Here is a 15,643-nt window from a genome sequence, read left to right as displayed (position 1 = left end):
ATATATGTAAAATTGATTTAAAAAATAAAGAAGTTTGATCGACTTATGATAGTTGATAGTAATTTACATCTCTTTTAATCTATTTTAAAGCCATAACATATGACTATTACACAACAGCTATGTATAAAACATTACACAATTGTAATATAAGCAGTTATATCATATAAATAACATATATAAAAAAATAGAAAATTACAATATAAATAGTTAAAGATATCTTTATGAAATAACTATAATATACATAATTATAAATGTATAATATAAAAACTATAATATATAATCATAGGAGGCTATAATGTAAACTAGTAAAATTGTAATATAAATAGAGAAAGAAATTTAATCTGCTACGCGCAACATTAACCGATATTAATGCGACCAATCCTCAGTGACATTAGCTTAAGCACGAGGTACTAACTGCCACTTGAATGAATGTGCTCTTATATATACCGTGCGAGCGTACGTGTATGAACGCATAGAAAATGTTTCTTAGTAATTGAGACATATGTACGCACTAGTTTTAATTTATTTCTTAAAATCTCTACGTGCGAATAATGAATGTGATCAGACAATTTGATAAATAAAACCAAAATTGGACTATCAAATAGACTTTTCTAATTACTATTTGACACCCATGATAGTTAAACGATTTCATATTAAATAATATTTCCATTTTGAGTCATTGTAACAATTTATGGACTGTTTACGTATTTAAAAAATATTTGAATAGTCATCCTTTTTTATATATATATATCTCATAATTTTTATAAATTAAAACAGCCAGATTTAATTTGAAAAAGATTTTAATTGTATTTTCATTAAATACATAAGTATTTTTTTTTCTTTTACATATAATGCTGAGTAAAAAAATTAAATGTATCAGAAATATGATATTTATTAAATTTTTCTTATAAAAGCTTTACATTTACAATATAAAGAGTACATCAAATAATAAAGATGTGCGATCATGTATTTATGCTATTATAAAGTCAAATCGAATCTGTGATAATATCCTCGAAAACGAATCGAATCGAATTTTTTTAATTCGAGAACGAATCGAATTCAAATCAAATTTTCCCGGATTTACATTAAAATAAAGCAAATAAAATATTTCGAACTTATTCGGTTTTGAATCTCTCAGATTCGAAAACGAATCAAATCCATTGTGATTTGAATTCGAGCTATTCACACACCACTGTCAAATAATTGATAACAATCCTAAGGAAATGTTAAGATTTTTTTCTTTATAGGCCAAGATTGATACGCATACATTTTTGTATATATTTATTACATCATTTAATATTAAGTTTATTTAAAAAAATATATCATATTACAAGATGTTAAATGTACATATCGTGTGAAATAAAATATAACTACTTTTATTGCAAGTTTATCAATAATTATTAAATACTAAAGTGCTTGTAAAAACAATGTTATATCATTTCTAAAAATCACATATATATAAGCCATATATAAGCCATTTATTTGAAAGCATTTTAATTCAAGATCTTTACTTTCAAAATAATTGACTTCTACTACTTAAATGTTCAGTTTTCGTTGTTTATTAGCAATATAACAATGATATTTCGAAAGTTTCATTAATAACATTACTATAAAAATTATTTGGAAAACAAGATACCAATACTAAAGCCTTTATATTAAAAGATATGCTCTTAAATTAAATCGTTTCAATAAATATAATGAAACTACAGCTATTCATCTCTCATTTGAACAGTAATAATAGTTACAATCTGGAAAGACGGTCTAACAATTTCTATTTTCATTAAGTGTATCATATTCGAGGTTGATTTGACTAGTTAATTGTAATCATGCTACTTTAAATAATTTTCTATTATCTGTACCCAAAGATTGTAAAAGTTGTAAAATATGAATATATCTTTTACTGACCATTATACACGTTACAAGCGATAAGTTCAACATAATTGCAAGTAAGACATTACTGTACGTATGTTTTTTATATACATTTCATTTATCTATGTGGATTCCTGACCAGTAGTTAAAAGATGCAGAGCTTTCCGAAGATTCATTACAGAAGTAGCTACATCATCATAATCCAATGCACTGCTTGCCCATTTGATATATTTTTGAGCCTTACCAATTTGCTCAACCGACAACTTAGCACCACCTAAAATTATATTATGCTCGATAAAATAATTAATTCGTATTCTTGTAAATTTGACTTATCCATTTTATCCCATTCATAAATATCAATTTACATTATGGAACTTACTTTCTGTTTCATACGTATCATCTTCTGATTTAAACGATTGTGTTCTTGTAGTTGGTGGATTTGGAGGAACGGATGGAATGTCTAACGAAGTATTATCCTTAGGACTCGTAGGACTTACATTTGATTTAGTCTCTTCATCTAACAGCCATAAAATGTTTATCAAAATTTCAAAAATTCATGAGGATAAATAGCCAATACTTACCATTGTCATTCGTTGTTTTGTTTGAATCATTTTCATCATTTGTTTCATTTAGTGGTCCTGGTACTGGAGTCTCTCCATTTGTTAGACAATTGTGAATATAAGCTGCTTTCCATTGAGCGTACTTCCGATTCTGTGCAGCTTCTACACTCAATTCTCCAAACAATGTCAATACATCGTACAGCATCTGAGCAGTATAGAAACTTTGTACTACTTTCTGAGAAAAATTTGAAGCCCTGTCGTTCTTATCAGCATATAGAAAAAGCTTTAAAGCCCAATTTTCTAAGTGCGCTTGAGCAGCTACATCATTAGTAATGGCTTCATTGTCATGAAGTTCTTTCTTTGTTGTTTCCAACCAGTCCATTAACTTCAGAAGAAAATTGGTCTCTTCTGATGTCTTGGTTGACAATTTCAATCCAGTTTGAAGAGCATACAAGCGACCTGTTTTAGATGTAAATTTTAATAATATTCCATCACTTTAAAATAGAAAGCAAGGAATGTTTAACTTTTAATGAAAGATACATTTATTTTAGAAAATATCTTTATTTTCTTCTCTGTATGTGAAACTAATTTACTGAAATATTTCTGTAATCCTTAGAATTAAGGTTTAGATTTTCAATACATAATATATTATTAATATACATACACCAATAGCTGACGACGCTGTCTCGCTGGTCATGCTTCGATGCGATTGTTAAATAGTGTTGTATAGATTTTAAAGGAATCGGAACTTTCGGCAAGTTGGGTCCTGTCAGTGCCATTTGGAATAAGAAATATCAAAGGTACAGATTAAGAAATTACTCCTCTTACTTCTCTGGTATCCGTATTTATATATTCCAATATATAAAGAACAATTATTAATCTGTATACATCAGCAACAAGATTTTAACACTCAATGATAACACGATTTTCTATCACAAAATATATCAATTACATACGTTCTTCAGAAAACATTAAAGTGGTGTTTTCACATCAACGACGTAATGGCCGTATCACACTAGCGATTGGAGATTGTCTGTGTCGCGTCTTTTGGCCAATCGGAAAGGACCTGCAGATCAGCAGTTTCGTTTTGATTGATCAAGAAACGTGAACGCGAAAGCAAAATTCGTATGTACTTGACCACAGACGAGATATCATTAAAGGGTCTGAGCACAATTGTCGTAACCCTTACTTAGAGACTAAAGTTGTAGACGTAAGCAACGCACAAGTTTTGGCGTGTGACATACGACTATTTGCCGTCCCTTGGAGACACGGTAATAAGTTGTACGTCATACGTGAAAGCTTGTGCGTTACTTACCTGAAATAAAGTGAACTTTTAATTTTTTTTCCTCGATTTTTTCGTCAAATTTAATGTAACCGGTGTTTTTTTGTGCGTACTTTTATTGTATAAAAGAATTTGGTAATCTATATTGTATAAAAGATTTTGATGATCTATAAAGCCAATTCGAAGAAATTGGCAATTAGCAATTGTCGGTAATTTTTGTTGGTTCAGAATCCCCTTAAAGCGCGTCCCTATTGAGTGCTTTCTATTTGATAACACAAGTCGACACAAGCGTCGTTTTATCCTTGTTGACATTTAGAAAGTAACAAAGATAGTCGACACTTGTGTCGACTTGTGTCATCAAATAGAAAGCATCCATTGAAGCCAGTCTGCAATAGCATACTTTAGGCTTTTGAGGTTCAAGCTTTAGGGCGCCGAAACTCCTCAGAGATGCCACCTGTTTAAAAAAATTATTACAAAATTACAAAATCATTAATAATCACATTTGAGAAGCTGTTAAAATAGAAATTCAATTATTAAAAATGATTTAAATTCTCAACTTTCTAATATCATTTAAATCTTTCTTATAATCTAAACTGTATGTCTGAGCCATCAATATTCCTTGTTTCAATTTTTTAAATATATCTCTTTAATGGTTTAATTTCTTAGGATCTAATTATTCAATTAAGTCATAAACATAAACAGAATTAGGCTTAATGCAAAATAAAAACTGCAAAATATAATTGATTGTTTTATATTTTAATTGTGCTAGAAGTGTCTTATTGCTGATACTTGTATAAATATTTATAGAAATATTTATAATCTCTTGAATATATAAAATAAACATTTCAACTCTTATATTTTTAAAATATTATTAAAATATCGCATTTTTTATAATAAATGAATAACGATTTCTAGCATGGTTAAAAGAATAAATACACGCTCATAAATACGTAAAAATGATGTATGCATGTACACCGAATATACAAATGAATATTGCGCATTAAATCTTTCTCTGTTTCATTGAAACATCAAAGACTTTAACATAAGCTATATTACTAAATGATATATTACAGTAATAATAATTTGCATTACTTATAAAAATAAATAAAAATAAAATTATAATAATTTAACAAATATACATATAAAATAAATACTGCGGATCAAATTTTTTCCATTCTATTAAAATGTTAAATGCATTAAAACATTAAGTATTTCACTAAATAAAAGTAACAATAATAATTCAAGAAAACATTACAATTATTTTTCCTCAAAATTGCTAAAAGTTAATAGCATCTCGCATTTTTCTTCTTCCATGAACAAGTTAAGAGTACGAAAATATGAAGTATTATTCATTAAAAATAATATAAATAAGTTCCACGATGTAAATATGTATAATATTAAATTAAATTTTATAAGATTAACATTATAATTAAATATACGATGCTTCAATTATATTAGTTATATTATTTAATTTAACTTTCCCATTTTCCAAATACGTAGAGTACGAAAACACTCAGCCTGCTGCAGAATAAGCTTCTTTTGTGCATGCAATTCTATGAACGAATTGTGTAATATTAGGCAGATACAATAAGAAAATAAGATAAAATTATCTATTATTTTTTTAAATATAAGTATAATTTAAATGTAGTAAATATATATTACAAACGTAGTAACATTTACCGAGAAGTATATTAAAAGCGTCAGCAGCATCCTCTGCCGTAAATGTATCCTTTGGAATAAGCTGACTGAACTTGACGCATGGCTCGTTAAACCAAAAAACTTCTAATTGAGCCAAAATATCTTTACTTGTCAGTTCAGGTTGCAAAGTCCCATTTGAGCTACTAGTAAAACAATATTTTTTTTATATCATATAATTCTTTGATAAATGTAAAATGAAGATAACAATATGCTAAGTTTCATAAGAGAAAAAGCTATGTAAAATTTGTTAAACAAAACAATAAAAATTGTATCCTTCCAACTTTCGATTAATAATTTACAAATATCTATTTATGAAAATTGTCAAATATACACTTAGAATATTGTTATGTTTAGCTCTTTACTGGACAACAACAAAAAATTCAAAATACGTGGCAGGAGATCCTAAAATGGATTTTGAAGGATGTCTTCCTAGTGATTGTCTTTCTAGTAAAGCATTTATATCTTCCAAGCTTTCGTCCATGTTACTGATACTTCGTAGTTTTTCTTGATCTCGCCTGTGCTCAACAGTGCTGAAATAATATCATTTAACGATAAATATTAAGATGCAAAATTGAGATATTAAACAAATATCAAATAATAGATATTGAGAAATTGAAAGACTGAACGAAACTAAATAATCTTTAATAATTAAATTTCAGTTATTTTTTAAATAGATATCTATATATATCAATAATTCTCTTTATTTATAATAAAATAGTCTATTACCTAATGCCTTCTTCTAAAGTAATCATATGCGGTATTACTTCCTGTAACGGTGGCACTGACACATCTGCGTGAGCTATTGGCATTGGCAAAACGTTTACAATACTGTCTATAGGTTCAGCAGCAATTGCGGTATCCGTTTTCACAAATGTACTCAAATCTTCCATAAGATTTTGCTTGTTAATTGTCTCTTCTATACGAATTGCTTCTTGAACTACAAATATAAAGTTATTCAAAGTTTGGCATTAACGTGAATATTTAATAATCTGAATATATATACATTGCACAAATTCAGCAGGTGCAACATCCTCATCTACACTCATAAATGGTCCGGTGATGTGATCAACAAAAAGATTGCGTAAACTAGTGTTCCATTGCTTAGATAAATATGAAGGCTCCTTGAGAAGATTTATTGCTGATATCAAACGTTTTTTCGGCTTATCTATTTTCTAAATATAATGGAAGAATCTAGTCAGAACATCTTCATTCAGATTAAAATTTCTCGTTTCAAATTTCATATTGTAAGTTTATATAACATTTTTTACAAATTTATATAATTTATTTTTTAGGAACTTACCTTGCTATGAATATTTACATTCCCACGCCATTTCCAAAGTTGTTTCTCAGTTAAGACAATCTCTTTATCAATAATTTTATGTTTTTTCGATTGCTTATTAATCACAAAGTAGCTTGAATTTAATGATTCTAATTCCATGTCTGTTTGTTGTGAGGAAACTAACATTCCCGTTTTTTCCGCAGGCAATTCAGGAGCCGATATTGCCAAATCTTCTGCAAAGGGTACTGCAATATCTTTTACAAGGGGTACTGCCACATCTTCTGCAAGAGGCATGGTTGCAAAAGATAACTGTAAAATAATATAAAGAATTAGAATTTAAAATTAAATAAATAAAAAGTAATAAAAAATAATTTTTTGATTTTTTAAACAAAAAAAAGAAGAAAATTATTATTGTATCATTATGTCATGGCAAACATTCTCGTTTATTTTTTATTTTATGAACTTAATATTCTCACTAAATTCTAAAACAATCAGTATATATTATGAATAAATGCATACACGTCTTTTCTTTGTAGGTGTTTCGGGTTGAATCTGCGGTTGCCGTTTTTGTGGAGTAAGAGATAAATTTCCTTTGGACTTAGTCCTTCTATTTGATATATTCACAAGCACTGGACTAAGATTTTCTTGTGACGAATGTCGATAGATCTCTGTTCATTACAATTTAATTTACATATAACAATATATCTGCACATTATTTTTAATATATCATTAATGTACTTACCTTCTGCAATTGTTATATCAGTCGACTTCTCCAAAATGTTTCTTTCCTCTCTAATATGAAATAAATTTCGCAGATCATTAGAAAATTATTAATAGCAAACTATTTATCATTCTTTGTATTAAAAATGATATAAATTAATTTTAAGATAATGATAAAAATGTAAAAAAAAATTAGAAATCTTACAGATTATTTCGAAAGAATACTTGCTAAATTAGAATTAAGAAGTTATTATAATATAAAAAAAGACACAAGAATAAAAAACTAACAATGAGATATTGTCGTTATACAGAAACAATTCCAACTCTTCATCATTTAAGCAACCAAAATTCAGACGTTCTGCATCTCGCATCTATGAATGAAAAAGATTTTATTACACTCTGAATACAATAGAAGTGAACAAAATTTACAAAGAGCAAAAATGTATAAATGCAAAGAATATGATATTTCAGAATCTAGTTAAGAATAAGGATTTAAGAATATAAATTTACTAATAATAAGATTGTTATGAAGATCTTCACTTACAACTATTTGTAACGCGTCATAGGGCTGATCTTCAGGAAGAATATGTAAGTCTTCTCTCAAGAGGTGAGTGCTAAAAAAATCTTTAGGTAATTCTACGTCAGGACATTCAATATTCCTAAAATCATCTAACTTATCTCCTTTCTTCTTTGATGATGCAGAAGGTTCAAGATTTTGTTCAAATTTAAAAATTTCCTCTAAAAAGTGATAAATTTATGTAGATTGACATGCGTTGTATTATATCATTAATAAACAAATAGAATAAAAACTCACTCTCATAATATTCAACCTGATAAGAATGAATTTTTGTTATACCGGACATTAATTGTGACGACAGATACAAACTGAATCTATTATTTGATTTGCCATTGGAAGGCTGTATTACTTCCAGAATATCATTACTGACGATACAATATATAAAATGTAAACAAAATAGCAAAATTAATGAAATTATATTCATTATAAATATTGAGTATTGAGAGAGAACATGAATGAAATAACATATAATGTACCACATTTGTTCAACGTTCATCTTCTTTATAGCATCAGAAGTGTAGAGTTTCTTAAATGATGCCTCACTATTCGTTGAAGCAAGCCAGGAAGCAGCAAATTTGCCTTTTTGTCGACGGGAAAGTAGATTAATTGGATAAGACATCTGATGAATAATAGATCTCATTAAAAATAGATAGTAAATGAAGGACTATGTCAAAAAATAAAAATGAAAATAATAATAAAATAATAAGAAAATAGCCAAAATTTCCTTAATTTGATATTAACTGATTACCTTAATTCTGAATATTTGTCAAATGTAACAACTAATGGCTTCTTTCTGGAATTATCGACTAAAGAATATCTCAATTTTTTATAATAATTGGATCTGTTTCCTTTAGATTCGCTTTTTCCTTCCTTATGAGTTATATTTTTCATGCGGAGTACAACATAATACATCCACTGAACGAATATCTTCCTCATATCGTATTTTCAAATTGATGAGTTACGCGCGGAAAGTATTCTACTGAAAAATTCGTTATGGGTATGGTTAAAGCCTTACTACAAATGCTTTGAAGTATTTGAGTGACCAACCAAAGAAAGATTTTTATGAATTGACCAATCAAAGAATGTTTCAAAGAATTTGTAACATCATGAGGTTTATTGCGTCGCATGCTCCAACATGCTCCTACTTCCTCCAACCGTAGCTCCTTCTCACTCAAACGCGCTCGTTAAAGTGAGTAAGAGCTATGGTAGGAACATGTTGAAGCATGTTAAAGTATACGATGTGACAAACCTATAGGTTAATATGTTCGCATCGCATGCTGACATGCTCCAGCATCAATGTGCTTCTACTATAGCTTCACTTTAACAAGCGCATTAAGGGACATTCACATGCAAGCGTCAAGCATCAGGGCTCCGCACAATAAAAAGAATAGAAAGCAGAGAATAAGAATTTTAACAATCAGAAACTGTGTATTCCACAATACATGATTTCTGATAAATTGAAATTATTCTCTGTTCTCTGTTCCTTGTTCCTTTTATTGTGCGGAGACTTTCAAGCAGCGGAAGCAGCAATTAATCAGCTGGAAAATACCAATAGTGGTTAAAAAATATTTTTTTACGCTGTAAAAATTGCTTCGTTGATTGGTTGCTGCATCCGCTGTTTGACGCTTGCATGCAAATGCACCTTTAGTCCGGATTTACAATAGATGTTTTAAGCCTTTGGGAGCGTTTATATTGGTTGCAATCGTATGCCGTAATCTGTAAAGATAAATTCAGTCGGTATGAAAAACGACTGCGGAATAGAAAATACGTCATAAAAGCAACCAATCAGCGTTATTTTACGTTATTCCGAATAGCGCTAATTGATTGTTTCAATAGGTGCATCCCGAAGTACGTTCGCTTACTGAGAGAGAGCTCAATGAGCTCTTTTACCTGTTTGGTCTATATTTTTAGATCTATTTTTAGATGGAACATGCCAATCAAATGCAAAAGCTCATTAAGCTTTAAGAATGAAATCATATGGTGCGGTAAACGACTGAATACAGAATGCGGAAAAAGGTTGCGGAATAGAGAAAACGTCATTGGCCTAGTTTCCACCAAGAGTTTAAACCGAATCAGAATGTAAGAGTCAAGCATTCCCCTGTCGTTCGACTGCAACAGGGAAATACTTGACTGTAGTTGGTTGGTTCTTACATTCTGATCCAGATTAAACCTTCGGTGGAAACTATCCTATATAATATACGCCATTGAAACAACCAATTAGGACTATTCGAAATAACACAGAATAACGCTGATTGGTTGCTTCTATTGGCACTTCAACGAACACGTTAATACAACGAGTAAGTAAATGCTATGTTAGAAGCATTTTATGTTTATGGAACATGAAACAATTGTTTAAATAAAAAAAGAGCAATACAGAAGGAGGAAATGAAATGGGGCAACTTGTTTATTTCGCGCATGCGCACTCCATTTTGGCCACGCAAAATTACAGTTGCGCTACTGTATGTGCTGCGATAGAGCTGTGAGAGTTGCAATAAAGTGAACTTTTAATCTTTTCTTCGATTTTTTCGTCAAAGTTAGTGTGACCGGTGTTTTTTTATGCGTATTTTTATTGTGTAAGAATTTGGTGATCTATAAAGCCAATTCGAATAAATTGGCAATCTGCAATTGTCGATAATTCCTGTTTAGAGTCCTCTTAACACCAATATTTCGATAATTTATTATTAATTTCGTGATTTTTTATTGTATCTATAAATACTGTATAAATAAGTACGCATACTTTTAATGTTATAATATCTTATATATTGCCGACAAATTACAATTTTTTCTCTGCAGTTATCATCTCTATTGACAATCGAATTCGGATGATAACCTTAAAATCGCAGTTTTAAATAAACCTCGAATATTATCAAGTTTTAAACATATACATGTTTACGAAACTAATAAATTATGAAATTATTTAACCGTATTTTCAATTCATTACTCTTAGGCCCGATTGCACCAACGTAATATAATGAATTTGGTTTTATCCTTTGCCATAATAAAAATTGATTTTCCATGAGCTTTTTCCCCGTTTCAATAATAATTTTTTTTTTGTATGTGATAAAAATGTATGTTTCTAATTTATTTTTTTCAATGATCATTTTTTTACATCTTATTTTGCAAGTACTCATTTCTGTCTCTCGAGCTGTAACTTCAAAATTATCGCGGTGTATCTGCGCAGAACCGTACGAAATTCGTCTCGAGAAGTTTCCTCCACCATCACCGGCATTACCTCTGTGTGAAGAAACAAAAAACATGGCGGTGTCCCCACCCTAGTGCGTTGCTGCTGTGTCATATCGCATGTGATTCGAATTTGTTAGCTGAATTTGTCGGACGACATTTTCATCGTCGTTATTCTGTATTTTATGTGGCGTGTCACGAATCAGTCAATAAATAATGTAATGGAAAAATCCTGATTTCATAACAATGTCCAAATTGAATGGATTACTTTTTCTTTGGTCTTTATCGGCTATTATTACTTCAGCTGTACGTAGTGCATATTTAATTTTATGTTTATCTTTTTAACTATATAAGCTTCAAATTATCATTATATATTTATGCATTTATACATATTATTTACTCGTTTTAAGCAGATAATTTGTCCAGAAATAATACTGATCGAATATCTAAACTTTGTTATTTATATTTGCTTAACTGATCTTAATAAAGTGGTTACTTTATTCTTGATGACATGTTTATTTGAATTAATTTAAAAAATTAGAATTTTTTTTATTGTAGGTTTTAACTGTCATTCCTTCAAAATATTGTGAAGTACCTGAACGTAAGTTAAGTTTTATATATAATTTAACAAAACTGACATCAAATAAAGAAGATATTATCATCAAGCATGATTATGAGACGATACGTATGCAACTATGTTCTCCATTAATTAAAAAATGCAATAACCAAGATGGCTATGCAATATGTCTAATAAAAAACAATACAGAAAAAGGAATAGGTAATGCTATACAGTTTAAATTACATTTTTATATATTAAAGTTTATTATCAAGTCTGATAAAAGAATTAATTTTTTTATATAAACAGGAAGGTTTCCTCCAAAATTAAATAATGAACAAGGAGGAATTTTGTTTAATTTTACTGGTGATGATTGTCTACATGGAACCAATTATACGGTGACAGTTATTATGCATTGTGATTATGCTGCAGAGACTAATTCATATCCTGAATTATTTTCGCATGTAAGTAGTTTTTAAAAAATATATTTATATCAAGTGATATGTGTAATAAAAATATTTTAGGGTGATCAACAATGTGACTTATATATAATATGGAAGACTGCGTTAGCTTGTGTACCTAGAACGCAAACAAATTGTACAGTTGTTAATGCTGGACATTATTATGATTTAAGTCCTTTAACGAGAGCTTCAGAAAATTATATGATTCCCTTGCATATAAAAAATAAAACAAAATTATCTAAAATAATATTAAATGTCTGCCAGTCTATATTACATCATGGTATCATGTGTCCAATTAAATCTGGAGCGTGCTTGGATGATCCTGAAAAACCTAATAGGTAGGTATTAACAAGCAGATCTTTTATTAAAATGAATTAACGTAAATATAATATTTATATAATTTGATTTTGTTATATATTTAATTGTATAATTTTTGTATAAAGGAAAATCTGTTTCTTTAAAAATAAATTGATTTTTGTTTTGTCTCATTATAGATATTTAAGTTTAGGAGAAGTACAAAAGCCTCCTTTCTTTAAAGATGGAACATTACAAATAGAATACCAGGATGGAGCATTATGCATACAAAATGTTACAACTCCACATGTTAAAACAACTATTTATTTTAAATGTGATTTGGAAGCTAAGGTATGATAACAGTTAATAACAAAGGACATTTTCCATCAAGGATGTGTAATACAGTAAATTATTACAGTCTTGTTGTTTACCAATGTTAAACAAGGATGAAACGATTCACAATGGTCTCTCACCATGGTTTCTCATTTTCTGGTTAATTTGTAATTAAGTTTAACTTGATATTTTATCTAATGAGCTTTATCTGTAATGACATCATGAGTGAAACCCATATTGGATAAAACATGTTAAGCTTAACCAGATAATGAAATTGGATTTATGTCCTTGCTGGAAAGCGCCAAAAACATATATATATATATAAAACATTGTACATATATATATGTACATATATATAAAAGAAATGTTTTATGAATATTATAATGTTGTTATCAGGGTCCTCCAGAATATATTTTGGGAAGTGGGATAGAAGATTGTCATTATCAATTAGTATGGTATACTGCTGCAGCATGCGATATTGAAACTCTTCGTGATTATAGTGCTAAAAGAGCAGGCAAATGCAATGTTACAAATCCAATTACAAATTTTACGTAAGAATATTTCTTTCATATTATATAATTATACAACACGTTTATAATTTAACTATGTATTTTGTAATATGCAGATATGATTTACAAACATTAATGAACAAAGACTTCACTATTACAAATGTAAATGGTGTAGAATACAAATTTAGAGTTTGCAATGCGCTTATGGATAATACATGTGGAAATAAAACAGGTGTTATATCATATCATAAAACTATATTGCATATTGTGATTATGTGATGGATCTAAATTTGATCTATCAATTACCATTTTTTTATATAGGAATATGTAACTCAAAATATGGTACATCGTTAGGACAAGCTAACACAAACTTAATATGGCAGCAAAGTGGTCCCTATTTAAATTATACCAATGGAGATTTATGCGAAAATGGAATGAGTCACTATACACTTATCAGATTTTTTTGTGAACCTCAAGGATCGCCTAGTCGACCATTGCTCATAAAAGAATTTAATTGTCAAACTATTATACACTGGAATACAGATTTAGTTTGTGAGAAAAAAGTAAGCATAATTATATATATGTTACTGGTTTTTCTCTTGACATAATTAATGAAGAATTATTCTTTTGTGTAGATTAAATGTACTACCGATAATGACGATGAAATCAATTTAACTCCTCTTATACAGTCTACAAATAATTATATCATTAAAGTCAACGATACGGAATTTCACATAAATATATGTCGACCATTAGTATCTACTCAAGGTCTTTTATGTGCACATGGTAGTGCTGCTTGTAAGGTGTCGGTAACTTCAAAGAATGAATATACGAATGAAATCGTGAGTATAGATTTATTAAAACTTTAAACAATTAGTGATATTGTAATTGGTACTGTATAGTGACTTAAATTAATAATATCTATATTTTCATTAATAATAATTTAATATCTATATTTTTATTAATAATAATTTAGAATTTAGGATTTCCCGAAGATAGTCCAACATTAAATAAAGACTTACAAACAGTACTACGTTATATCAATGGATCACAATGTCCTGAGAATCCAACTAAAACGATATCTTCGAATTTCATATTTATTTGTGATAATAACAATCAGGTAACAGTATACAGTAATTTCTAGAAGTTTTAATCTGAATTTTAATATTTATAATGATAAATCTATCATTGAAATTGGGATCAAACTTTATATTGAAATAATTTTGAAGAAAGCCATTATTTTGTTGGAGTTTTATTTATCATTAAAAGATTAACATGTTTAGAAATAAGCATAGAACTACTTAAATTTGTGGATAAAATCTAGTTTATTTTATAACAAAAGTTAGTATATTCTCATGTTTTTTTGTGTTTTAGGGACTTCCAGTATATAAACATTATGTTAATTGTACTTATGTATTTGAATGGAATACTAGTATAGCATGTGGTGCTGTGATGGGAGGTTGGACGGCACCATGTATTATAAAGGATAGTTTCCTTTCGTACGAATACGATCTTTCTTTGTTAGACAAAAAGCAACAAATATATCACGTGAGTTTGAAACATAAATGATAACTTACATTATAACTATACACATTATGTATCGATTATTCAATCGGCTTTGTTATTGTTAACAATATCTTTTACATACAATACGTAACATATTATGTTTGTTAACAATATCAATACTTTAAAAACGCTTATCAGAAATAAAAATAAAACTAGGTGAAAAACAGACAAGGCAAAGAGTATGCTATAAGTATTTGTGGTGGAGAGAAATATTGCAATGGTTCTGCCATATGTCATGAATATAATGGTTATGGATCACTGGGAAGTGTGATTTTTGATTACAGCCGTAACGATGTAAAACTTAAATATTCAAATGGTAGTAAATGTAATAACAGTGAGTTCAATATTTTTATTTCATTAATGTATTCATGATTAATTTTTAACTCTATATTAAAATTACATTTTCTTGTAATAGATTCTTACACATCCGAAGTAAGATTTATATGTAACGAATCCATGGGCATTGGTGAACCGAAACTGCTGTTGGTAAGTCAAAATTATACAATTTCATAAACGTAGTATCTTATCGTAGTATTTTAGTATAAAATACAAAGGAAATTTTTCAAAAGTAAAATATAAGAAAAAAAGTAAACTTTAAATTATTTTTATTTATACACATATATGTAATTTTAGGCTTACTTTTGAAACTTTCTTTCTAATAATTATACATAGTATTTTGAAGATTCTTTCCATATAATTTAAATATATTTCCTTAGCAAGAATGTCTAGGAAAGACATTATTTGCAACAACTTTAATTA

General features: G+C 28.6%; 3 protein-coding genes across 6 annotated transcripts in view; 1 reads left to right on the top strand and 2 right to left on the bottom strand.

Annotated features, from left to right (window-relative positions):
- Positions 1-1,653: 1,653 nt before the first annotated feature.
- On the bottom strand, positions 1,654-3,409 carry LOC108753157 (vacuolar protein sorting-associated protein VTA1 homolog). Of its 2 annotated transcripts, XM_018494510.1 has the most exons (5): positions 3,094-3,409; positions 2,752-2,888; positions 2,451-2,634; positions 2,249-2,386; positions 1,654-2,143 (listed from the first exon to the last, which is right to left on the bottom strand). In XM_018494510.1, the coding sequence occupies exons 1-5, from the start codon at positions 3,206-3,208 to the stop codon at positions 1,992-1,994; spliced, it is 726 nt and encodes a 241-aa protein (XP_018350012.1). In that variant the 5' UTR covers positions 3,209-3,409; the 3' UTR covers positions 1,654-1,991. The 2 variants fall into 2 exon arrangements, with proteins under 2 accessions (XP_018350012.1, XP_018350010.1); XM_018494508.1 differs by having other exon boundaries at positions 2,451-2,888.
- Positions 3,410-3,973: 564 nt separating this feature from the next.
- Positions 3,974-8,604, bottom strand: LOC108753128. Its single transcript, XM_018494468.1, has 12 exons — positions 8,462-8,604; positions 8,223-8,350; positions 7,953-8,146; positions 7,697-7,779; positions 7,431-7,480; positions 7,208-7,356; positions 6,710-6,997; positions 6,413-6,581; positions 6,136-6,346; positions 5,392-5,552; positions 4,783-4,802; positions 3,974-4,165 (listed from the first exon to the last, which is right to left on the bottom strand). Exons 1-12 carry the CDS (start codon positions 8,602-8,604, stop codon positions 3,974-3,976), a joined length of 1,788 nt encoding a protein of 595 aa, XP_018349970.1.
- A 1,835-nt stretch (positions 8,605-10,439) lies between these two features.
- The window catches only part of LOC108753198 (cation-independent mannose-6-phosphate receptor), a 21,614-nt gene continuing 16,410 nt past the window's right edge, over positions 10,440-15,643 (top strand). The window contains exons 1-14 of one of the 3 annotated variants that reach the window (XM_018494587.1): positions 10,440-10,518; positions 11,167-11,471; positions 11,724-11,943; positions 12,031-12,185; positions 12,246-12,520; positions 12,677-12,827; positions 13,206-13,360; positions 13,435-13,550; positions 13,640-13,881; positions 13,954-14,160; positions 14,295-14,438; positions 14,693-14,866; positions 15,041-15,218; positions 15,300-15,370. In XM_018494587.1, coding sequence (XP_018350089.1) covers positions 11,412-11,471; positions 11,724-11,943; positions 12,031-12,185; positions 12,246-12,520; positions 12,677-12,827; positions 13,206-13,360; positions 13,435-13,550; positions 13,640-13,881; positions 13,954-14,160; positions 14,295-14,438; positions 14,693-14,866; positions 15,041-15,218; positions 15,300-15,370 — 2,148 coding nt within the window. In that variant the 5' untranslated portion in view covers positions 10,440-10,518; positions 11,167-11,411. Of the gene's footprint in view, positions 10,559-11,109; positions 11,472-11,723; positions 11,944-12,030; positions 12,186-12,245; positions 12,521-12,676; positions 12,828-13,205; positions 13,361-13,434; positions 13,551-13,639; positions 13,882-13,953; positions 14,161-14,294; positions 14,439-14,692; positions 14,867-15,040; positions 15,219-15,299; positions 15,371-15,643 lie in introns of all 3 variants that reach the window. The other 2 variants (XM_018494586.1, XM_018494585.1) reach the window with 2 other exon arrangements.

Source organism: Trachymyrmex septentrionalis, unplaced genomic scaffold (genome assembly GCF_001594115.1).
Source record: "Trachymyrmex septentrionalis isolate Tsep2-gDNA-1 unplaced genomic scaffold, Tsep1.0 scaffold66, whole genome shotgun sequence".
Lineage (NCBI taxonomy): Eukaryota > Metazoa > Arthropoda > Insecta > Hymenoptera > Formicidae > Trachymyrmex > Trachymyrmex septentrionalis.
This window is presented reverse-complemented; position numbering and strand designations above follow the sequence as displayed.